We start from the raw sequence: 25,988 nt of genomic DNA, 5'->3' as shown, positions 1-25,988 counted from the left end.
CTCAGTGCTACAAATGGAAAAGGAACTCTGTACTAGTAGAGAGTACAGAACTATCTGAAGAGCACTGGTGAATCATTTGTAAAACCACAGCAGCCGCTTCAAGCTCTGATTTCTGGAGGGAATTTACCTGGAAGAGTACTGTAAGGTATTTAATTTCTCCCAGAGTGAGAGAACTCCGTATAAAAAATGGGTGAACATCAGTAGGCCGCTTCCATGTTATTTGGGAGTGTCCTAAGGTGTCCTCCTACTGGGCAGATGTGTTGAAAAATGTTCAGCTGGTTTCGGGACTGCAGTGGGAGGAGAGTTTCAGTGTATTTTATCTGGGCCACATGCCAACTGGACTAAATACTTGCGAAGTATTTTATGTACAATGTCTTTAACCAAGATTTATTATTATATTATTATTTTATCATTAATATTTTGATATGTGTGTATTTTTCTTTTTTTTTTCCCTCTCAAATGTGTTTTTGTTGTAAATTGCTCTGAAAAAATAGCAAAATGTTCAGTAAAAAGAAGAGTATTGGATTAAAGTCATGAACATCACCTGTTAATTAGAAGGTTTGCTATGTGTTGGAGCGGGAAAATCACCCCCCTGTGCTGGACATCGGCACATCTGCTCTTGACAGATGTGTGTGTGTGTGTGACCAGATGTTGCTGTGGTTCGGGTGGGACAGGTAGTTCTGGGCTGGCGGTAAACGGTCTAGACCAACTCTTCACATTGACACATTCCTAATTTATCATCCATTCCCTCACACACCCTCCCCACAGAGAGATATTTATAGAGCCCTAGACTTTCCCATACTCTACCTCCCCTACGTCCAGTTCTAATCGTTGGTACGCTGTGTTGTCACGTCTGTGTGGTGGTGTTTAGGTGCTAAAAGACGTATCATGAATAATGTCAGCTATGATCTTTCTGCTTTGAAACTACAGCGTTCTTAACATGGTTTCAGAGAGCCAGGGTTTCTGATGTCACAGACCCAAGGAGCCAATCCCGACAGTCTGTATTGTGTGGGCTTTTTTATACAAGTCTTTAACACCATGCTCTGGTGAAGAAGGCCAACTTCACTTTAAAAAATAAAAACAATAGTTGTTTTGTTTTCGGGTGCAAATTGCTGAAGCAGAAGTGGCGAGCGTTCATGTGACTTGAGCCGACCTCACAGACTTTCAGTGGGTTGTGGAAGCTGACAGCACCAGGGAGTCCCCGCCATCCTTGTTGTGAGGCAGCTGTCATCATTTCCCTTTCGTGGTCAGACGGTTCCAAGGCAGAGAGGAATCTGAAAGAGTGGAGTCACGGAGACTGTCGGCACGAAAGAGAGATGCGTTTAAAGCTGGTCCAGACCATGGTGAATGCTGTGAGCTCCATAGATTAGAGACCAGGCCTCGCTTCAGTCAGTTCAGTCCTCACTCTCCCTCATTCAAAAAGCTGTTGAAGCAAAAACACACACGTGTGTGTGTGTGTGTACTCCAATTTACCTTTTTATTTTTTTTCTCCATGATTAACTGTTTAAATGCTCACCCAGAGAAGGCTGCTGCTGCCTCACTGACCCGTCTGTACTCTCAGCAGGTTTCTGATTGGACGGCATGGGGAACCTGATCAAAGTTCTGACGAGGGACATCGACAACAATGCTGGGAACTTCTTCCTCGACTTTGAAAGTGAGTGTATCTGCGCCTCTGTGTTAAATACATCGCTGCGGTTGTAAGGTCGACTAAAGGAGCCTCTCTTGCTTTGGCTGCCTGCAGATGCCCAACCCACAGAGGCAGAGAGGCAGCTGTGGGAGCAGGTGAACAAGGTTCTGGATGAGGCTATGAGCATCCTGAAGGACCTGCAGTCTTACAGTGGAGCCGGAGAGGCCATCAGACAGGTGAGTGACAGCAGGAAAAGGAGTGTGCATGAAACACAGCTCTGAGCTCTGGGTACGGATAATATTCAACAAAAAGACAGTTGAAAATTGTAGAGAAGTCCTTTGGGGTGAATCTGATTTCACCCTTCAGTCCTACCCCTCTGTTTTGCCTAGGGAGTAGGTGTGTATCAATTCTTGCTGGGAAAGAAGGGTAGGGTCAAGGGGGAGGGCTGTATAACACTTCAATTGGAAGTTAGGAGTGGGTTATAATATGATTGTGGAAGGTTTTGAAGGCATGATGTCTTACATTTAATGACGATAAAGCCCAGAAGCTCTGATACCACTACAGACTGGCAGCAGAGCGCCACTGAAACACTGCTCTGTTTGAGTTCTGATGATGTAGAAGGGATGTTCCATTTCGTAGAAGATCTTAAATGCTACAGCATTTAGCTCACATTTACATCAGAAGGGGCTAGGGGTAAACATAGGAAATGGGATTCACCCTCACGCTTTGGGCTAATACCAACTAGCGGACAATGATGTCAAGGCCTACCACAAACTGTACTCCCCTGTGAAGGCTTTGTAAGAGATGTTGGTCAAGGTCGGAGGTCAGGGGGTAGTAATAATTAATGCTGTGCCTTTATTATGTCGTACGCAATAATCTCAGTGTAATTTCTCAATGTTTTAATAAGTTTATATAGTGAGTGCAGGGATGTTCTGACTTGTTTATGTCGTGATGTCATGCTGTTAGTCATATTAAGGAGTGTGGGAGTGGTTCGGTAGCAAAATATCAGATGTACAACAAACCACTGTGATTTGTAGGATATGAAATAAACCTATTACAACAAATGGGGGGGGAGCACAACTAATCCATTTTCAGTGCACTCAAACAATCCCACAGTGCACTGCGAGAGGTAGTGTACAACCAATGTCCACTAACAGATATCAGGTTACCCATAATCCACATGAGGTAGTGTCTGAAATCATTCACCACCCTCCTCAATTCAGTTCCCTATAATAGTGAACAATATAGTGAATAATATAGGGAGCCCTTTTGGACACTGGGCAGGTTACGTGGTTGCTAGGTTACATGTATTCTGCGGAGTAATACCAGTGCCATTATCGTGCAATACTGCCGTTTTTATTTATTAATTTATTGTGTATTAATTGTGTACATTCTCTGCACTTTGCTTCTGTGGTAAGTTCATGTAGTCGACATATAACAATGTTTACATATGTTTTTCCTTTGTTTCTACTGAATGTCTGAAACTGATACATTTATGAAATATAAACTGTTTACACGTATTGTTGCAGTAGCATGTTCTTGAAATTAATTAAATATTATTTCAGTGTTTTCTCATATCGGCAAAAATATTGTTATTGCAAAAATGCCCTGAAATATTGTGATATTATTTTAGAGCCATATCGCCCACCTCTACTGATGGATCACAAACACCACTCCAACTCCTTCGCTCCAGAACTCAATGCTCGTGTGCTTTATACCCTTCTGTCCCACACTTGGCATTGAGCAGGATGACCTTATGCTCATGTGCAGCTGCTCCAGCACATTATATGTCGGTGCTTTTCTATGGCGATACAAAGTGTGTGTGAGGGCGCCTGTGTCAGCACCAGCAGGTAGATAAAGATCAGGTAGAGAGCACTGGTATATCACATAAATCACCAGTCAAGCACATTCCTGGAAGGTCACTGCGGGCTGATTCTTCTCTCCGCTTTTACACCTGAGTCATTAGATAATCTGCTGAATCATCACCGGGCTGGATCAGATACACAGTGATGGATCAGGGAATTCCTGCAGGGGTGGAGCTGGCAACTCTTGCTGATCTTGTAGATGGATAAGGGTTTCTAATTGTAGTTTGTCTTCAGGGTATTTTTGGGCTGTATCCTGTATCCTCCGAAAGAGTGTAGACACCTTTTACAGTCAGTGAGTCCTGTGGAGACAATAAAGGGTCAAAAACAAACAACCCACAAAGGAAATGGCATGAAACACAAAGTAAAATTGATCCAAGATTATGATTGAAGGAATAAAGAATTTTCCATTGTGTGAAAAAGGTGGCACGGTGGTGCAGCAGGTTAGTGTCTCAGTCACACAGCTCCAGGGACCTAGAGGTTGGGGGTTCGAGTCCCTCTCCTGGTGACTGTCTGTGAGGAGTGTGGTGTGTTCTCCCTGTGTCTGCGTGGGTTTCCTCCGGGTGACTGTCTGTGAGGAGTGTGGTGTGTTCTCCCTGTGTCTGCGTGGGTTTCCTCCGGGTGACTGTCTGTGAGGAGTGTGCTGTGTTCTCCCTGTGTCTGCGTGGGTTTCCTCCGGGTGACTGTCTGTGAGGAGTGTGCTGTGTTCTCCCTGTGTCTGCGTGGGTTTCCTCCGGGTGACTGTCTGTGAGGAGTGTGCTGTGTTCTCCCTGTGTCTGCGTGGGTTTCCTCCGGGTGACTGTCTGTGAGGAGTGTGCTGTGTTCTCCCTGTGTCTGCGTGGGTTTCCTCCGGGTGACTGTCTGTGAGGAGTGTGCTGTGTTCTCCCTGTGTCTGCGTGGGTTTCCTCCGGGTGACTGTCTGTGAGGAGTGTGCTGTGTTCTCCCTGTGTCTGCGTGGGTTTCCTCCGGGTGACTGTCTGTGAGGAGTGTGGTGTGTTCTCCCTGTGTCTGCGTGGGTTTCCTCCGGGTGACTGTCTGTGAGGAGTGTGGTGTGTTCTCCCTGTGTCTGCGTGGGTTTCCTCCGGGTGACTGTCTGTGAGGAGTGTGGTGTGTTCTCCCTGTGTCTGCGTGGGTTTCTTCCGGGTGACTGTCTGTGAGGAGTGTGGTGTGTTCTCCCTGTATCAGCGTGGGCTTCCTCCGGGTGACTGTCTGTGAGGAGTGTGGTGTGTTCTCCCTGTGTCTGCGTGGGCTTCCTCCGGGTGACTGTCTGCGTGGGTTTCCTCCCATGGTAGGTGGATTGGTGACTCCAAAGTGTCCGCGGGTTTGAGTGAAAGTGTGTGTGTGTGTGTGTCACCCTGTGAAGGACTGGCGCCCCCTCCAGGGTGTGTTCCTGCCTTGCACCCAGTGATTCCACAATAAACTGATAAGAAACCTAGGACTGGTCCAATCAGAGAGCAACGTTGAGTGTCCCATCACAACACTGATAGGCCCCCCTATCTTTTTAACTGTAAATGAAGCCACTTTATTTTTTCAAATCCTGAATTTAGAGCTTCTCTATGTTACAGTTTTCATTTACTTCATACATTTCAGCTGCTTTCACACTATAGAACCTGCACTCGCTGGTGGGACACGAGACTGAGCGAGTCATGGGGGGGATCCCATATCTGCGTTTGCACCTATCCCCTTCACAGAGAAACCTGAAATGTAAAGGTATGCTGTGGAGCAGATGCACTTAAGGTTAATGTTGGAAAGTCAAGTCTGGGTTTGAGGGCTGAAGCTCGGCGTTAGGCGTTTCTCTGGAGAGATGGAGCTCAGTTAAATGCCACTGGAATGAGTTGGAGTGGTGTTTGCGGTTCTCAGCATCCTGGCCGTGAAGAGTACTCGTTCACTTTGAACTCTTTGACACACCACTTTGGTAAGTCCCTGTGTTTAAATGCTGTGAATGGAAGTGTAAATGAGCTGAAACCCATATGAATCACACACTCTGTGACCAGTCTGTCCCATGCCACTGGAGAATGAATTCACTGATGTGTCTGCGCAGGCGATACAGCAGCCGAATGACGAGCGTGTTCAGGAGAAGGCCTGGGCTGCGGTGGTCCCGCTGGTGGGGAAGCTAAAGAAGTTCTATGAGTTCTCGATTAAGCTGGGTATACCATTTATTTCTATTTCTCTCTCTCTGGTTTCTGTGAAGTGTGTGGACGTTACATAGATATTACAGATTCATCCTTACCTTTTCTATAAGTACAACTAGCTTAAACTCAACCTTAAACCTAACCCTAGTCCTAAACTTGCATTTAAACATAGCCCAAACACTGGCCTGAACTTTAACCCCAGCCCTGACCCTAACATTAACACAAATCTTACCCTAAACCTATTATGTCTTCACCTTAAAATGTAATGAAAAGTAAGGATCAGCTGGTGGTCCTCGCATGTAACACACTTCTCTATAGTGTGAGTGTGTAAACAGGTTTTGTGCCTAGGTTTTCTTGTGTTCTCCCTGTGTCCGGGTGGGTTTCCTCCAGGTGCTGTGGTTTCCGTCCACGGTCTAAAGACACACACATTGGTAGGTGAATTGGCGACTCAAGAGTCCGTAGATGCGAGTGTGTGTCGCCCTGTGAAGGACTGGCACACACTCCAGGCTTCGGACCCACTGCGGCCCTGAACTGGATAACTGGTTACAGACAACGAATGAACGAATTAATTAATGTGTAGGCGTTTCTAAGGCAACAACTTCAGGACGTGATTTAAGTGAAGCACTAACAGTCGACACAGTGGCAGCACTTCACTCCAGGTCATCGTTCCTAATGCTGTGCTAAGGGTAAACTTCTAATGACAACTGATAAACGTCTTCTGTAAAGGCTTATTTCAGCGAGCGTCAGCGGTCACACAGGTTCATTCCAACAACAGACTGCTGCCCTATAGATGCTGATGTATGTTTATTAAAAGCTCACGTAGGTGTCTTGTTCTCTTAGGAATCGAGTTTCAGAAACGTACCACAACGATCTGTTGAGCTGCCTGTGCCTTTACTCGGTGCTGCGTATGTGTTCTGCCCCACTCTCTCTGTCTTTATTACCCAGGAACAGAACATGCGCGGTGTACGTAAAGAGGACGACAGACAGGACGTATACATGTATAATTACCCAGGATGAGGTTACACTGGGATAAAGCAGGGAATTTGCGGATGATTATGTGCTGAAAGTCCCTGTGGTAAAGGCAGCAGTGTGAGTGATTTCTCTGGGGGACGAGTGGTCCACTAACCCACTTTGCGTGTTTATTAGCCGAGCTGCTCTCCGTCCCGAGGCAGGGTTTTATACAGAACATGACGGACGGTGACGTGAGAGCTGATCTCCGCTGCTCTGTGATTCATCTGCGTCTGATCAAGGTGCATTAGAGCAGCTCTAGATCAGCAGCCAGCTCAGGGGGAGTTATATAATCTTACTCAGCCTCCATGTTCTCCCTCTCTCTCTTTGCCTATTAATAACCTTTCTAATCACTCACTGGCCTTTCTCAACGAGGGCGCTATATACTACTGCTGCTGCTGCTGCGTCCTTTCACTTATCGAAATCATACTATAACTTTGAAATCACAACAACATTTTAGGAAGTGTGCTATATATTAATAAGGAGTTTGTTCCACCGTTCGTCAGCAACAGCTTCTAGTCTTCTGGCAGGGGGTTTTGTGTTGGAACATTGGTGTGAGGATTAGATGGCATTCAGCCATGAGGACTTTGTTGAGTATACCACTCCAGCTCATCCCAAAGCTATTAAGCAGATCTGTCACACTAGAGCAGGAAAGGGACGCAGATAGAGGTCAAATGACCTTGAAAAATGTACTACTTAATTACGTTTTTTTGTGTAAATTCCATAATGTTTCATAAGTTTACATAATTGGCCAATATGGATTGGCGCTCTGTCCTGGGTTAAACCCTAGTGCCCGATGCAGTCCTCCAGGTGGACGGTCGTTTCTGGTTGAGAGTACGCTGTGCGCGTTTGGCTGCCGCTTCTCGCCAGTGTGTGTGTGAATTGAGCGTTCTGAGCAGTGTAGATTGTAAAGCGTCCTTGGGTGTCTAGAAAGGCGCTATATAAGTGTAACGATAATAATAATAATAATAATTGTGCTCCAATGAAATTCATTTGTGTTGTAGAAAGATACACCGTGCTACGCATACACCGTAATTGATTACGTCTGTAAGGGAACGGCGGTTGGGGACAGCGTTCCTCCGCTTATTTCCAGAGAGGGAACGTTATCCCCCAGTTTTTTTGAGAAATCCCTGTAAAGAAAGCCCAGGATCAGTTGCTTACTGGACGTACACACAGGCTAGAGACAGAAGTGAGAAATTTGCATTTAATTATAGAAAGGGCAAAGTAAAAACAATCCAAGCCCAAGCCCGAGAAATACTGTGGAGCCCAGAACGACTAAATCCAGAGGAAAAACAAAGCGAAAATTCTGTACACATGAAGACAAACTACAAGAAAACACTCGGCTGAAGGAAATCGTAGCCGTTCTTTGCATCATTACAGCCCTAAAACAAGGCTTAACACAGCGCCGCCCCTCCTTCACCTACTGCTACAAGCGCCGAGAGCGGCTATGACCTGCCCCCGGCGCCACACTGTTTTCACCTGGAGCCTGTTAAAGCACATGACTGATATTACATTGACCTCCTCGTGTTTTTTCTTTCCAAAACTTATTGCCCATAAATTTTTATACGTTCTCATAAATGTATAATTGTGTTTAAAACATTTCAGTTTAGGCCTGGAGTTATTTGTATTTTCTCTCTGTAATTTCTAGTAACTATTTTGGATAAATTTGTGTTAATGCACATTTCAAGTAAATAAAAAGCATCAAAAATATGCAAAAATTCAAGCAAGATTTAGCCTCATGCCCCTGGAACAGAGGGAGAACCAGGGGCCACATGTTTCTGTGGTAAAAATCACAGGTGGTACCAGGGCTGGGGGCTTTGTAACCCTATAGCCAATGCTCTGAATGGAGCATACTGACATTAGGCCCATGTGCAGCTGCTCCAGAGTGTCTCATTTAATGCCGCTCTGTTCTGTGAAGATTGTACAAGCTGTTGTCATCTGTGTCTACTGTTGTTGCAAATTGTAAGGGCATCAACCCAGTGTGTCATAGGACTAGGAGCAACCAAACAGCTGTAGATAATCATGCCTCCACACGCTACATTCACGGTTCTCCACAGAGCATTAGGTGGATTTCGAGTGTCTGAGCTGTGTATGTGGTGCTGTGTGGACAGCAGCAGGCCCAGGTTGCGGCAGGGATAAGTAGAGTATGATTATGATGTTAATATCACGTTCATGTGTTTATTCCTTGTGTCTGAGTGTGTGCGTGTGCACTCTCAAAGGGCAAAGCAGCCTCAAGCCAAGCAGCAGAGCATCATAATCAGATTAACACACTCTTCAGAAGAGGCAGCCCTCCATTACCTCATCCACTGACGCATCACTCCATCAGTTCACTTTTAAACCCTCACTCCAGCCCTCACCTCCACTCATTTCACAATGGTTAAATATAGCGCTGATTCATTAAGACGAATTAGACACGGGCCCAAGAGGAATTACAGGTGACACAGCTCCCTACGCTATGTCAACAGCTGCCAGCACTGAAGTGTGTGTGTGTGTGTGTGAGAGAGTGTTGCGCTGGTAAGAGTGGATCAGACACAGCAGAGCTGCTTTGGTTTTTAACCCTCTGGGGTCTAAGGACATTGTCTCAACTTTTTGCAAATCTTTATTCAAATCTTAAACTCACCTGCACTTCCTCTCCATGTTTTTATTTTATTTTTATAAAATGTGTAAACTCAATTGACTCTTGGGTCTAAGGACCGTTAAAGCACATGGATTATAATTGTTGCCCACGTTTTATATCAAAATGTTCCGAACAATCTCAGCTCACTCGTTAAGAGAGGCCCGTGTGACCTAGAGCACAGTATGAAGAGATAATCTTTGTCTAACACTGATTTTAGTGAAAACATCCCTTTACTCGTGAGGTTTAATTGTTTTGTGATTGAAATGGAGTCTTAGGGTCACAAAAATAGGAGATTGTATGAATAAAATACTGTATAAATGTCTAAAATATCTAAAATTAATTTTAGTAAAATGGTTTATGGGCAGCACGGTGGCGCAGCAGGTAGGTGTCACAGTCACACAGCTCCAGGGACCTGGAGGTTGTGGGTTCGATTCCCGCTCCGGGTGTGTTTCCTCCGGGTGACTGTCTGTGAGGAGTGTGGTGTGTTCTCCCTGTGTCTGCGTGGGTTTCCTCCGGGTGACTGTCTGTAAGGAGTGTGGTGTGTTCTCCCTGTGTCTGCGTGGGTTTCCTCCGGGTGACTGTCTGTGAGGAGTGTGGTGTGTTCTCCCTGTGTCTGCGTGGGTTTCCTCCGGGTGCTCCGGTTTCCTCCCACACTCAAAAACACATGTTGGTAGGTGGATTGGTGACTCAACAGTGTCATCAGGTGAGTGTGAATGTGGCGCCCCCTCCAGGGTGTATTCCCGCCTTGTGCCCAGTGATTCCAGTGCCATCTCTCACTCTGAAGGACTAAATGTTCATTCAACTTTGACAAATTAAACATTAATAACACTTACGTTACTGTGTAAAGGGTCATTGTCTGTCCATAAGTACAGGCTTCACAGTGTAACAGCTATAACCAGCTAGAACTTTGTTTTCCCCTTCGTCGTGTGGATAAAACCCCTCGGTCTCTGAAGCTCCGTTCGCCTCGTCGCTGTTTTCCAAATGTGCCGCACCAACTTCAGCCATTTCTCTGACGTCGACTGAATAAAACATGGAGGGGAACTGAAAGGATGGGCGAGTCCTTAGTGATTTCTTCAGAGTCCATTGTTCAGTTTCAAACAAAAACACTGATGGACGCATGAATTCACTGCTTACAAGAGAGATGTAGATGATGGACAAGTGAATCCATCATTTTAGACACGGCCAGAAACAGAGGAGGTCTGCCTCAAGCTTTTTCACAGGTTCACAGCTCGGGATGTAAGTCCTGTAGAGACTCGCGGTCAGATGCTATCGAAAGAGCGGTTTCTACACGTTCAGAGAGTGTTTGAACTACGCTGTGTTATCGCTAAGATATTATATTATTTATTATATTCTTCAACCCCAGACGGTTAAAGCCCTCAGTGTCACTACTGAACTGAGAACAGTCCACCAGCCAAAAAGCATCCAGCCGACAGCAACCTGCTTCACTGATGAAGGACTAGAGGACGGCCGACACACACTGTGCAGCGACAGATGAGCTACTGTCTCCGACTCTACATCTACAAGGTGGACCAACGAGGGAGGAGTGTCTCACAGAGTGGACAGAGAGTGGACACAGGGTTTAAAAACTCCAGCAGCATTGCTGTGTCTGATCCACTCTACACCAGCACCACGTCAGTGTCACCGCAGCGGACCACAGATGGACTACAGACTGTAGAATTGACAGTGAGTGTAGAAACAGAGGTGGTCAAAAACCTGTGGCTGATCTGTGTATTAAAACTGAAATGTGAATATTTCAGAACATAAAAACCCCACCTGAACAGGGTGTGATCTCCACTCTCCCGACTCAGAGGCATGTTTATTAATAACGATCTGCAGGATCTCACATGCAGCCTTTTTCTTGGGGCATTATGTCTTTTAGATACAGGACCATGATTCTTGAGGCAATGACACAATCCACTGAGCTACAGCACCTTAAAAAGCCCATTCCTCTTAGAGACTTGAGTTACGCTTCTTTTAATCACGTTCCAGAGCGTCTTAAGGCAGAGTCACTTGAGGATGCTGTGGCTGAGGTTGTTCTTGATCAGAGCACTGGTCCCACCCACCCCAGAGGTGCCAGTGTGCCTGACTTCATCATGCAACATCAAGGGCCGTTCGTTTGGTTAATTAGCCTCCTGCTGGAGAACTCGGTTTACCAGAGAAACTGACATCATTTAAATCAACGTTCACGTCTCTTGGTTAACTCTTGCTTGCCTTCTGACAGGGAGCTCGGAGGAAGGAAGACCCCCCCCTACCCCCCACACACACACCCCCAATCCCCCAAATCCTGGAGTATCTCCCTCCAGCCTTCCTCGCTCAGTGTGTGTGTGAGAGATGTGGAGAGGGAGCAGAGCAGGGAGCTGAGAGGAGAGATTCAGCCTGGAGTGAGGAGGAACTTTTTTTGGAAACTGGAGCGCGTCTGTGGTGTGCCTCGCAACTGAAATATTTGCTGCATTTTGGAGCCCAAAGCTTAACCCCTGAGAGAAGCCTGAAATGTTTACTGTAGCAGAGAAGCTTCAGTTTGAATGTCTGTACAGAGGAAGTATCCAGGTGAAAGCGTTATAAAGAGCTGGGACCTGATTCACACCTGGAGTAGTGACTGAAAAGTCTAAGTAATTTGTTTAGTGATGATCCACATCATGCTCATGAATTCGGTTTGAGTGGTGTGAGGAGACTCGGTGTTGGAGCTCAGGGCATTGCACTTCTCCCACTAGCCGCCAGTGCCTTTTGTTCTTTGAAAAGGCAAGAGATTCAATTGAAACTGCAGAACTGTACCTGTGTGTGTGTGTGTGTGTGTGTGTGCTGCACACTGACTGTTCTCTGAGCCACCGTCTGTTTCCACTGGTTTATTTCCTGAGTAACCCTCAACAGGCCTCGCTAGCAGAAGGGTCCCTCCGTGTGAAGAAGTAGGTCATGACCCAATTAACTGTGACATGTCCTCTAATCTCATATAATCACCAGCCAATCACAGTGATCTCAAGAGAAGAGGCAGGGCAGAGGCTTCAAAGGCCCAGGCTAACTTCTCATCTCCCTGCTGGGCGCCAAGATTTTTGTTTCTCTTCCAGAAATTAGATGAGATGCTGAAAAATGCAAGTGGGTGTGATCTGAATAGAAGAGTCCTTGCAGCTCCCTCGTGTTCTACACTAAAGATCTAAATGGTGAAACTAAAGTGAACTCTCGGTTCAAATGAGAGAGGGAACTACGGTCCTGTTCAGGGTGATTCTGCTACTTGTACAGTGTAGAAACTATAGTGAATAGAGGGATAAGCCCCTAGCATTGGGCTGTGGAGCAGTGAAACTCTGTCCTCTTGGGTGAAGGAGTGCCGTTCAGTGTCTTTGGGAGGAGCTGGTGCTTCTACCTGATGTCATTGGTGGTTCAGGCCCGAATGTCATCAAATCCACACAGCTATGTTCTGGTGTACAGCCTTCTCAGAAGAGTTTCAGTGCAGTGTTAATTTTGGAAGCTGATTTTGAATTAGTTTTTTGACAAAAATATATGTATTATCCATCCATCCATCATCTGTAAGCACTTTATCCACTTCAGGGTCGCTGTGAATCCAGAGCCTACCTGGAATCATTGGGCGCAAGGCGGGAATACACCCTGGAGGGGGCGCCAGTCCTTCACAGGGCAACATACACTCACACACACACACCACACTCCTCACAAACAGTCACCCGGAGGAAACCCACGCAGACACAGAGAGAACACACCACACTCCTCACAGACAGTCACCCGGAGGAAACCCAGGCAGACACAGGGAGAACACACCACACTCCTCACAGACAGTCACCCGGAGGAAACCCACGCAGACACAGGGAGAACACACCACACTCCTCACAGACAGCCACTCGGAGGAAACCCACACAGGGAAATAGGAAAACACACCACACTCCTCACAGACAGTCACCCGGAGGAAACTCACGCAGACACAGAGAAAACACACCACACTCCTCACAAACAGTCACCCAGAGGAAACTCACGCAGACACAGAGAAAACACACCACACACCTCACAGACAGTCACCCGGAGGAAACCCACGCAGACACAGAGAGAACACACCACACTCCTCACAGACAGTCACCCGGAGGAAACCCATGCAGACACAGGGAGAACACACCACACTCCTCACAGACAGTCACCCGGAGGAAACCCACGCAGACACAGGGAGAACACACCACACTCCTCACAGAAGGTCACCCGGAGGAAACCGACGCAAACACAGGGAGAACAGTTTTATTTAATTATCGTTTACAAAATGTACAAAAATATCCTAATTTTAACCATGTATTTTTAAAACTTTGACAATTATAGAGGTATTATTTATTACTAACTCATAAACAGGTATGTTACATAAAAGGTATGTTACATCTAGAACACGTTAATATACAATGGAATAAAATATGGAAGGAATATGGCTATGTTTTGTAAAATACAATTTGCTTTATTTTCCGTTAACATTTTAAGTTTAAAGTGCTCTGCAGAAGAAAAATCACAAAACATTTATTCATGGTTCTTGTCGTCTGATGATTATCTTTATTTAATTCACATCTAGTTTTCTTTGACGTAACATTTGTTAAGCTACTTTTCACCCAGTTGTCGTTTCAGTGTTTAAACATAATATTAATTTATACTATTGACTGATCTCTCCATCCATCGATCTCCACCTGCCTGTCATCTCTGATTCACAGAGCAGTCCTCAGGGACCTTGGGATTGTCCACATTTTTTATTCTTGCGTTTCTGTGGACTGGCTGCAAAGCCCCAAGGACTGCTTTGAGAATCAAGGTATTGCATCACTTGCCAAATGTAATTTCTATGACCTTCCTTCTCTGTGTTGTGTCCCTCCCTCCCCCCACCCCCCACAGAGGGCACGCTGCACGGCCTGCTGGGATTCCTGACGAGTTCTCGCTGCAGCCCCACTCAGCACCTGGAGCAGGAGCAGGCTCTCGCACGGCAGTTCGCCGAGATCCTCCATTTCACACTGCGCTTTGACGAGCTCAAGGTACATGCAGCATGACTTTGGTTCCTGCTGTTGCTTTATTTCCCACAGATCCTCCATGCCCAGAGCTGGGGGGGGGGGTCTTAATTCTCCAGCATCCGTTGTCTGCTCCAGTTTGTGTGTAACAAAACACACACAGTTGGGGTCTGGTCTGTGGTCTTGATTCTGCAGATTTTCAGGTGTGAACTACACGATCGGTTCTTAACTTCAGCTCGGTGACCCCCTGTCAATGGTTTCAGAAAATGGAACTGAGCACACACTGGGTTTGATGATGACCTCTAGAGCTGGACCAAGGTTGTTGTGAAATTGATAAATGTGATGGACATGGGGTCCTCAGGACTGTGTTTAAGAACCTCTGAACAAAAGCCCAGTCACATGTTGAACAGAGTTAATTTTGTTAACGAAAACTATGATGAAAAATGTCACAACGTAAACAAAATTAGAGCTAAACAAAAATGAGGACTATTTGCAGTTTTCCTCAACAAATTAAAACGAAAGGACTGTGTGAAAGACTGATGAATGACGTGTTATTCCCTTGTTACTTTGTTTCCAAATCAGAAATAAGAACAGGAAAATGCTCTCTCTGTTTGCTGTTGTCATAGCGATGAGAGCAGCCGGCCAAATAACGAAAAGGAGTTGACTCCCAAAGAATCGGTTCTTTGAGCATCTAGGAGTCGCTCGTATCCACTTTTAGCCAATGATTCAGAGTTGATCCAGTCTCAGGTTGAGAGCGCCTTCTGCCTCGAAATTTAACTTGGTGTCATTGTTAAATAAATGGAAGCAAAACGTGGCAATATTCCTTCCATAATTTTGGACATTAATGTGTTTTTACATAAAACACAAATTTTATAATACTCTTAAATACTCTAAAATAGTAAGACCCTTAAAAATACATGACCCAGATTTTCAGCTCTGCACGCATTCTTTATAATTTACATAGTATGACAAGTAGGGTGGCACGGTGGTGCAGCAGGTAGTCTCGCAGTCACACAACTCCGGGGGCCTGGAGGTTGTGGGTTCGATTCCCGCTCCGGTGTGTGGTGTGTTCTCTCTGTGTCTGCGTGGGTTTCCTCCGGGTGACTGTCTGTGAGGAGTGTGGTGTGTTCTCCCTGTGTCTGCATGGGTTTCCTCCGGGTGACTGTCTGTGAGGAGTGTGGTGTGTTCTCTCTGTGTCTGTGTGGGTTTTCTCCGGGTGCTCCGGTTTCCTCCCACAGTCCAAAAACACACGTTGGTGGGTGGATTGGTGACTCCAAAGTGTCCGTAGGTGTGTGTGTGAGTGAATGTGTGTCTGTGTTTCCCTGTGAAGGACTGGCGCCCCCTCCAGGGTGTGTTCCCGCCTTGCGCCCAATGATTCCAGGTAGGCTCTGGACCCACCTGAACTAGATAAGCGCTTACAGATAATGAAGTATGACAAGTATCCTCCAACCTTAGCACTAATGTTCCTGTGATTTTGCCATCAAATCTTCAAAGCAATGTTCCAACATCTGGTGTAAAACCTCCCCAAAACAGTGGAAGTCACTGCAGCAAAAGGGAACAAAGTATTTACAAATAACCTAAATTTATTGGGAGAGCCATCCCTTTGTCCTTCAAGTGAGTCTCCGCTGGTTCTAAAGAGTCGTTAGGGACAGGATACGGTTGGAACTGTGTAGAGCACTAGGCCCTCAGGAGCAGCGCCTTCAGGAGCAGGATTAAGAAGCTGTGGTTTAATCTGAGCCCATCATTTCCTCCTCCACGTCTTTAGCCCTTCCACAGCAGCTCCACCAGGAGTGCAACTGAGACTAAGAAAGAGCGAGCCAGGTACACAGAGCTGTGGTGAATTACAGAGCAGACATACAGAAGGAGAAGGCTGTGGGATGAAGGGAGCAGCAGGGTGAGAGGGAGAGAAGAGATGGAAGGAAAGTATGAAAGCGAGTGTGAGAGGATCCCAGAGCGCTCCTCCAGCAGAGACATCTGCTCAGGAACAAAGCTGACGCGCACAGGAGCTATATCTCTGTTCCTTCAGGGCCACGGTCTCGCTTCCTCTGTTACGCCCCACATTCCATACCTCTGTGATTCTGTAAGAAAGATCACACAGAGGAGCATTTCTGGAAAATATGGCACTGCAGGAAGCACAGACTCTCTCCACGCTCCTCTGTATCTGTCATTATGGCAACGTATCAACAGTATCATACATTTTAACTTGAAATGTTTGTAGATCTGTTCAAAATAAACTGCTTAACTTTACTTTACAAGACGTCTAATGTGAGAGGAGTCAGGTTTGGACGCACGGCTGGATTTTGGAACGTGTTCTTACCCAATCGCTTTGTTGTTCTTGTGGGAAATATTTCCTGTAGATAAACACAGGCTGTGGTCTAAGTTGAGACATTTTGAATACATACCTTTGAGCTAAAAATCCCACACTGATACACTACTGTGATACACTCAGCACCAGGGGGGTCTGTGTAGAACCGGAAGTTTTTATCACTAATACAGCCATATATTTAGGAACGGAGGAACATATTCTGCGCAGCAGGTTAGTGTCTCAGTCACACAGCTCCAGGGACCCACTCTGGGTGGCAGTCTGTGAGGAGTGTGGTGTGTTCTCCCTGTGTCTGCGTGGGTTTCCTCCGGGTGACTGTCTGTGAGGAGTGTGGTGTGTTCTCCCTGTGTCTGCGTGGGTTTCCTCCGGGTGACTGTCTGTGAGGAGTGTGGTGTGTTCTCCCTGTGTCTGCGTGGGTTTCCTCCGGGTGACTGTCTGTGAGGAGTGTGGTGTGTTCTCCCTGTGTCTGCGTGGGTTTCCTCCGGGTGACTGTCTGTGAGGAGTGTGGTGTGTTCTCCCTGTGTCTGTGTGGGTTTCCTCCGGGCGACTGTCTGTGAGGAGTGTGGTGTGTTCTCCCTGTGTCTGCGTGGGTTTCCTCCGGGTGACTGTCTGTGAGGAGTGTGGTGTGTTCTCCCTGTGTCTGCGTGGGTTTCCTCCGGGTGACTGTCTGTGAGGAGTGTGGTGTGTTCTCCCTGTGTCTGCGTGGGTTTCCTCCGGGTGACTGTCTGTGAGGAGTGTGGTGTGTTCTCCCTGTGTCTGCGTGGGTTTCCTCCGGGTGACTGTCTGTGAGGAGTGTGGTGTGTTCTCCCTGTGTCTGCGTGGGTTTCCTCCGGGCGACTGTCTGTAGGAGTGTGGTGTGTTCTCCCTGTGTCTGCGTGGGTTTCCTCCGGGTGACTGTCTGTGAGGAGTGTGGTGTGTTCTCCCTGTGTCTGCGTGGGTTTCCTCCGGGTGACTGTCTGTGAGGAGTGTGGTGTGTTCTCCCTGTGTCTGCGTGGGTTTCCTCCGGGTGACTGTCTGTGAGGAGTGTGGTGTGTTCTCCCTGTGTCTGCGTGGGTTTCCTCCGGGCGACTGTCTGTGAGGAGTGTGGTGTGTTCTCCCTGTGTCTGCGTGGGTTTCCTCCAGGTGCTCCTGTTTCCTCCCACACTCAAAAACACACGTTGGTAGGTGGATTGGTGACTCAACAGTGTCATCAGGTGTGAGTGTGAATGTGGCGCCCCCTCCAGGGTGCATTCCCGCCCAATCAGGTGAATGATTTACCTGGAATCATTGTGCCCAGTGATTCCAGGTAGGCTCCGGACCCACCGCGACCCTGAACTGGATAAGGGTTACAGATAATGAACGAATTAAATATTAAAATGTTATATTTTCATACATTTAGTGAAATAATTAAAACAGCAAATTTTACTTTTTTTAAATTAGTTTTCACAGCATTTTCAGAATGAGATTAAAAGTGGTTATAGTCTCTCCACTCAAATAAACAGCAGTGTGGTGCTGTCTTTAGTGCCTCTTTAGATCTTTAGTGGAACAGAACACTCCAGGCCTTAAGAGATCAGAAAAGCTCAGGTATAATAAAAAAGACTCCATGTATAAAGACCCCTCCAGTGAATTCCAAGCCTTTAACCTCATTAACATGTCTGTGTGGTGTTATTATACGCTAGATGTGTCCTGAATGCCACAGCTGAACACAAACAGCTCTCCTAAGACGAGCTCAGACAGCCCTGGCTCCTTACCTCTCAAATCTTAGTAAAGGCAGAGTCCCTTGGCTGCATGTGAATGGTGAGGGGTGATGCAGATAGAGGCAGGGACTAAGTGTGTATTCACACCTCTGCACAAACGTAATTAGGGCAAAGTGTAGAGTTACAGCTAAACCACTTAAGACATTAGGAGTTTTATTTTCTTGTAAATACCTTCTACATCTGAAACTCTGAACAGAGATGTGTTTTAGGGTTTTAATCGACACGGTTTGTTTGTTCTCAGTAGAACGTATTTTCACCTAGAAAACCAACAGGTCTTTGACTTGTGCTGTCCACACTGTATATGGTGGTATCTCCTGGGTCCGTGTGCTTTTCGTTAATTGGTTTTCCATTTCTAATCCTGCAATAGAAAAACAGAGAACGACCCTGCTTTGTATGTTATCAACAGGACCAGAGAACGTAGATTTTATTTGTTGTTTTTTTTCTTTTCTTCTAAAGCATCAAAACAAATACAGAGAATATTAGAATCAGATATATTTAGATTTTAGTTCACTGTAAATTGATATTTGGTTTCTTCAGATCTAACAGGAAGATAACAGAAACAGCTGTGTGTCACATAAACGTCACCGTTCTGCTGCTGTTCCACAAACTCACTGATACTAGCCTTAGAACACCCTCTCCGGACACCCATGTCCCCAGTGTGCATACAAATCTCAGCATATGTTCCCCGTCCTTCATCATATTTTTAATTAAATTGTGAAAAGGGTCAAGTGTGTCTTTAATCTACCAGCAGAATATTCATTCATTCTCTGTAACCCTTATCCAGTTCAGGGTCGCGGTGGGTCCAGAGCCTACCTGGAATCATTGGGCGCAAGGTGGGAATACACCCTGGAGGGGGCGCCAGTCCTTCACAGGCCAACACAGACACACACATTCACTCACTTTTGAGTCGCCAATCCACTTACCAACGTGTGTTTTTGGACCATGGGAGGAAACCGGAGCACCTGGAGGAAACCCACGCAGACACAGGGAGAACACACCACACTCCTCACAGACAGTCACCCGGAGGAAACCCACGCCGACACAGGGAGAACACACCACACTCCTCACAGACAGTCACCCGGAGGAAACCCACGCAGACACAGAGAGAACACACCACACTCCTCACAGACAGTCACCCGGAGGAAACCCACGCAGACACAGAGAGAACACACCACACTCCTCACAGACAGTCACCCGGAGGAAACCCACGCAGACACAGAGAGAACACACCACACTCCTCACAGACAGTCACCCGGAGGAAACCCACGCAGACACAGGGAGAACACACCACACTCCTCACAGACAGTCACCTGGAGGAAACCCACGCAGACACAGGGAGAACAGACCACACTCCTCACAGACAGTCACCCGGAGGAAACACACGCAGACACAGGGAGAACAGACCACACTCCTCACAGACAGTCTCCCGGAGGAAACCCACGCAGACACAGGGAGAACAGACCACACTCCTCACAGACAGTCACCTGGAGGAAACCCACGCAGACACAGGGAGAACACACCACACTCCTCACAGACAGTCACCCGGAGGAAACCCACGCAGACACAGGGAGAACACACCACACTCCTCACAGACAGTCACCCGGAGGAAACCCACGCGGACACAGGGAGAACACACCACACTCCTCACAGACAGTCACTCGGAGGAAACATTCAGTATTTATTCATTAATATTTAATATGAATGAAAACTGAAATGGAACATTTGTTGTTTTATTTTCACTAAAAAAATGTCTATATTTAACTGTAAAAGCAACAGTTGCTGTATCAGTGCTGATTTAAAAGCTAAAATGTGAGGAGGTGTGTGAGTTACTGTAGTCATGTGTAAAGAGCATACTCTCCTGAGAGCAGGGAGGTGTGTAGCGAGGCTTAGGGGTTGTAAAATCATTAAAGACAACAGAGAGCAGGTGTGTTCATGTTTTAAATTGTTCCTCAAATGCTGGACTTCCTCTAGTAACCGGAGAACACAGAGGAGAACATACACTGCGCTCACATTACGGTTCCGTTATCACCTCCCGACTAATTATATGATAACAAAACCCCTTTAAGCTCCTCACATGTGCTTCCTACTGTGAACTCAGTGAAGGGAGGAACCACACTGTGCTCATGAGACGTAGTAATTGCTCATTTTATTTTATTTGGATGTAGGGTGAGTGTGTTTTATTTTTAACGAATGGCTTCACACGTTTCTGGTCTTGCTCTTTTATTTAGACGTAAAGTAGCTATAATTATAATCATGGCTAGACACTTCAAAGCATCAGTGTCTTTGAGCCGGGATGCAGTCGGGATGTCAGATGCTCATTTTTGCGTTAAACAAGAGCTGGGCGTTCAGCCGATCGTGTTGTGGTTGGTGTTAAGATGTAAATAAAATGAGCTCAGTAACTGGTGACTGGAACCTACCGCTGCACCGAAGGCGAATGGTCAGCCGTGTGTAAATATTTCAGAGTGTGAGATGAGGATAGCAAAACTGCAGTCTGTAATGTGTGTGTGAGCAAAATCACTCCCACTGAGAACTCGAGCCAGAGCACAGCAGGGTGTGTGAACACACAGCACAGATCTGACATAGAGCGGTGACCGTCGGAGCGTGAGTAGGTTTATCAGTAGTTATGTGCATGGGTAGCTCACACATTCAGACTCAGATCTCCAGTCAAATATCTCTGAAGGGTTACAGATTCTGACCGAACTGATGTGGCCATGTTCTTCTCGCTTTCATTGGTTGAGAGGAATGCAGTGAACACACACACACATCTCCAGCATGATTTAGTGGCTTCAGTTTATGTGAAAGTAATGTCTGTTAAAATGACTGTAATCCTTCCTGTGAAACCAGATGGTAAATGATACAGACGTTGACCAGGTTTCACCACAATCACACTGTCACTTTCGACTTCTCGACTATAACGCGAGACGCCTTCAGTTACTAAATCGTTTAGATAATTTACACACATTGCTTTATTGTAAACATTAATATGGATAAGGGTTTTCATTCATTCATTTAATCTACAAAAAAACAACTTTTGTTTGTATATAAATCAGAATCAAAACCTCATGATCAGTGCACCACTACAGTTTAGTGCACATTTCAGTCTTTATCTCCTCTCCCCACAGATGACGAACCCAGCGATCCAGAACGACTTCAGCTACTACCGCAGGACGCTGAGCCGCATGAGGATCAACAACTTGGCGGTAAGCGTGGCCGCTCTCTTCTGGAAAGTGACCTCATTACAGAGGCCTTATGTTTTAGTAATGCTCGGTTCCCCGGGTTCGGGAGGGTTAATGAGGGGAGCTCCGCTCCGCGCGGCTCCATCATTAGGTAACCGAGGTCCTGACTCAGGGAAATGCGGAATATTCTCTCATTTCCACTCATCTGCCGTATTCTCTTTTATCCGCGTACCGCGTGTGCACACTCGCGCTTCTTTTAGCTGACGCGGGGCGGAGGTGGATGAAAGCAAGCGTATGCTAATGGATCCACTCTCATTACGCTCCCAAATAGGAGATGAGATGGGGAGGGCGGGGGTGCGTTTGACCTTGCCTCCTCAATTAAAAGCTCTCACAGTCAGGAATAATTATAGCCACCCCCTGGACTAATGAGACGTGGGCTTTGGTGTTGTAACGGCGGTCGGGACACGTCTGCGTGTAGAGTGTGCATTAAAGAAGGATTTACATTCAATTTGCGGCTCACGGTAATGAACGGACCGGCTGAACGTGCTTTCTCAGCACACGCGGCGTGTTCACTGACCTCTCGCCTCGGGTCAATTTGCATGATTAACTGCATGGGACATTTTTTCAGTCTTTTTTAATAAATTCTGATTACTCTGCTGCACATTCTTAAGTAGTTCTCTCCCTTACTATCACACACTACTTCACAGATTTACACAGTCTGACGCTGCAGCTTTTCACACTGCGGCTCATTAAGCCCTGTGTGTTATTCCGATTGGAGGTCACCATGTAAACCTCACAGCTTTACAGTGATCAGGAAAAGCCAGCCCATCTATATTCATCACTTTTCATCCGGGTTCCAGAGGGTCCAGAGCCTAGCCGGAATTGGACGTAATGTAGGGACACACCCTGGACAGAGCACCACACGCCACAGTTCGGACTGTGGGAGGAAACCCACACAGACACTGGGAGAACACACACCACTCTCACAGACACTGGGAGAACACACACCACTCTCACAGACACTGACCTGAGGCAGGGATTGGACCCACGACCCCGAGTCTGAATAACTGTTGTGTGTTGTCCACAGATGGAGGAAGAGAACGAGGTGAACAACGAACTGGCCAATCGCATGTCGCTCTTCTACGCCAACGCCACGCCCATGCTGAAAACTTTAAGTGACGCCACGACGAAGTTTGTATCAGATGTGAGTAGTCTCCCGGTGTCTCGTGAAGGAGCTGTGTCTCTGAGGAGCTCGGGGTCACTGTATTTCCCTGTGCTTTGTTTTGGCAGAACCCAGATTTGCCGATAGAGAACACGACGGACAGTTTGAGCACCATGGCCAGTGTGTGCAAAGTCATGCTGGAGACGCCGTAAGTCCTTTAACTTGCCCCCCCCCCTCCCACTTCAGTAAGACCACCGTAGTGATCAGTTCTCTCTGTGTGTGTGTGAGATTAGGGAGTACCGTACACGTTTTGCCAGCGATGACACAGTGTTATTCTGCCTGCGTGTGATGGTGGGAGTCATCATCCTCTATGACTACGTCCACCCCGCTGGAGCGTTTGTCAAGTCCTCAAAAATTGACGTGAGTAAAGCACTTCTCATCGTTACACATCTGCATTCCTGCAGCTGCATACACTCCCAGGCCATTTGAGTTGTTGTGTAATCTCCAGTATCTCTTTAACCAAAGGCTTAGGGGTGAACTGCTTGAAATGAAGGGCACTGAAAGTTCTGAACCGTGTCGGAACCAGGGTTGGTGTTTTGTTGCATTGTATACGTTTGGTCCAATACACTGTGTACACTGTGAGTGGATTAAAGGACTTTCATACGTCCTGTTGTCATCACCAACGTGGGCTGCAGCTCCCCACACTGATCTTTCAGAAGAGTGCCCTGCTACAAACCAGTCAGACTAATGTGTGATGAGGGAGCGTCAGTGTTGAGGGTTGACGACTGGAAGCTGAACAAAGTGATGCATGCAGCACATTTAATTTTTTCAGAGAGCTCATAATTCATGACGTTTTGAAAATGTATCTTATAACTGTCAGGTTGCTAAAAAGTGCTCTGTGTTGATTAACGTCTTCAAACCTGTTGCACTAGTGCCTCAGCCTCTTTAGCGCGTCGGGTCTTAGCTCAGAATTTTAATGTTTTGTTTCACAGCTGATGCCTTCACTGTGAAAAACGAGTCTATTTCTAGTGCTTTTTATTTAACACACAGTTCATAAACGTTTGACGTTCTCTCTCTATTCTGCAGATGAAAGGATGCATTAAGGTTCTTCGGGATCAGCCGCCCAACCGGGTAGAGGGTCTCCTCAACGCGCTCAGGTCTGTAACGTCCCGCACTCTCCCAGAGTTTCACAGTAAACTGATGTATGAGTGAGTAGCTTTAACAGCCGAGGCTGGGTGATGACTGGGTGAGACGAGGCGAAGGGTCGGTGCAGTTAGACACCGGGCTAAATACACACACAGCACCCTGCAAAGAAGACGAGGGGAAGTCCAGCAAAAGAAAGGTGTTAAAGTGAGGGGGAAAATATCAGACACAGAGTCAACAGATGATTCAGCTTCTTTCTGTAATCAGTGCTCTTTAAGAAACTCAGTCCCATTTAAGACACCAACCATTTACCATCAGCTGCGTAGAGTCTATAAGGAGCCTGTGAGACGCCTGTAAGAGCCCTGTGAGAGTGACAGGACAACGCTTCTAGAAAAGAGCAGACATAAATGACACGTGTCACTGATCACTACAGCCTTCGAAACAAAGAAGTCAGAGAAAGTTATTACAAAGGAATGTGTGTGTTACAGGAAGCTGGTGCATGCTAAAAATAAACTAATATACCACACTGTGCAAAAGTCTTGAGCCCTATTTGGACGGGATTAGTTGTACGTGGGGAGCTGGGGTAATGTTTATGTAGAAATACCTACACACACTGTTTATACACTATTCCAATAATAAACACATCAGCACACACCGAACACTCTTCCCGCCGCTGCTCTGCTAACTGCTCTCGTTGTTCTTCAGGTACACAACCAAACACCTGAATGATGATACTACCTCCAAGCAAATCAAAAACATGTTACAAGTCTGACGTTGTCCAGAAGGAGGTACTTCTTTGTAACGCACCGAGGAGTCGGCTCCTCTCGCTCTGGGGAGGACGGCGCTTCATCAGTGCGTTTAAAATGCAATGAGAAAGGCCATGTATCGAGGAGCAGCTACTGGACGACCCTGCTGTATAGTTTGGAGGTTGTTACCATCATATTGTCTTAGGCTCGTAGTGTTGTGATTGAGAATTGTTTCCACAGGGGTTTCTTACAAAGAGCTTTATTTTATTTTATTCCCCGTCTGTATTTTTTATGACTAAGTGTCAAAACTGGAACAAATGTTTTTATTAATGTATCTCGTTTTTACTGATGGGTATTATTTGCTGTGACTTTTGTTAACTCCTGAACAAAATAAAGAAGCTGTCTGTCTCTGGTCTGCAGCTTGATGATTTCTCTCCAGTTAAACTTCACCTGGCGCTGAGCAATTCATTAGAAATCAACATTCGGAATTTCTAAACAATGTAATATGGTCTCGTCTAGTTCTTTTAATTCTGTAAATGAGGTGTTCACGTACCCTCTGCTTAAACCACACTACCGCGCTGTAGACACGTGACTGATGGAAGCAACATGGAGGAGAACCTAAACACTCCCGAGCACCTCCCTACTGAAGAAAAATGCTGCGTCTGTTGTTTGGACGTCTTTTGACATAAATACTAGAAAAGAAAAGATTCAGCAACCAAAGTTAATCCACCAGTCGGTTTACCACCTGCAGCACAATCACACACCAGATATGAGCAATAACAACGACAGACTGATAGACTCCCAGCAACGTCCGAAGATAAAATATTCTACTGATGGTGATATTGATTGGTGTCATTTCGCCCCGAAACACTGACTGACATTTCAGCGTTTATAGTATTATTCAATAAAGTATCTACCAAAATGCCTTGTGATGGGGTCAGTGAATTGGCCCCATCACCAAGACTGGAATATACATTAAGGAACGTATGCCGGTATTATTACTTACCTTGTGTTTCAGGTCCTGTTCCCAGGGGAATGGCGGCGAATTTCCTGTCTCTCTTTGTGCTAGCCGAAGGGCCCACGGTGAGGTGTAGAGAGGGGGAGGGGAACCTTTGAAAGGGGAAAAGCAAATAAGTAAAAATACTAACAAATTATGTACATAGGTAAATACTCACCAGTGAAGCTGGAATGAGATGTGCGGGGGATATCTGTTATTGTTTATATTGTAGGGAATAAGTAACTTTGTTACCCCTTTGCCAGAGTTGGGTTAGTCCAATTAGGAGAGGGGTGGGGCTAAGTTCCTAAAAGGAGGGGGATTTGGCTGGTAGCCAGTGAAAGTAGAAGGAACTGCAGTACGGACAAACTAGGTCTGTTTAGTTCTAACTCGCTGTTTTTCTTTTCTTTATTGGTACCTCTCATTGTGACATCATCACGTGTGCTACGTTTGAATAAATTCTCACGGAAAGAGTTATTTTGAGTCCTGCCT

The 25,988-nt window shown here is 46.3% G+C and overlaps 1 protein-coding gene across 5 annotated transcripts in view; it reads left to right on the top strand.

Moving 5' to 3' along the window:
• Window positions 1-24,928, top strand: part of fam49ba (family with sequence similarity 49 member Ba) — a 44,853-nt gene extending 19,925 nt beyond the window's left edge. For 3 of the 5 annotated variants that reach the window (XM_066680647.1, XM_066680651.1, XM_066680649.1), the window contains exons 2-11: window positions 1,562-1,654; window positions 1,742-1,863; window positions 5,531-5,636; window positions 14,107-14,243; window positions 21,398-21,475; window positions 22,539-22,655; window positions 22,742-22,821; window positions 22,907-23,033; window positions 23,700-23,770; window positions 24,462-24,928. In XM_066680647.1, coding sequence (XP_066536744.1) covers window positions 1,582-1,654; window positions 1,742-1,863; window positions 5,531-5,636; window positions 14,107-14,243; window positions 21,398-21,475; window positions 22,539-22,655; window positions 22,742-22,821; window positions 22,907-23,033; window positions 23,700-23,770; window positions 24,462-24,528 — 978 coding nt within the window. In that variant the 5' untranslated portion in view covers window positions 1,562-1,581 and the 3' untranslated portion in view covers window positions 24,529-24,928. The remainder of the gene's footprint in view (window positions 1-1,561; window positions 1,655-1,741; window positions 1,864-5,530; window positions 5,637-14,106; window positions 14,244-21,397; window positions 21,476-22,538; window positions 22,656-22,741; window positions 22,822-22,906; window positions 23,034-23,699; window positions 23,771-24,461) is intronic. The other 2 variants (XM_066680648.1, XM_066680646.1) reach the window with 2 other exon arrangements.
• The last annotated feature ends 1,060 nt before the right edge of the window (window positions 24,929-25,988 follow it).

This window comes from Hoplias malabaricus, chromosome 9, assembly GCF_029633855.1.
Source record: "Hoplias malabaricus isolate fHopMal1 chromosome 9, fHopMal1.hap1, whole genome shotgun sequence".
Classification (NCBI taxonomy): Eukaryota; Metazoa; Chordata; class Actinopteri; order Characiformes; family Erythrinidae; genus Hoplias; species Hoplias malabaricus.
This window is presented reverse-complemented; position numbering and strand designations above follow the sequence as displayed.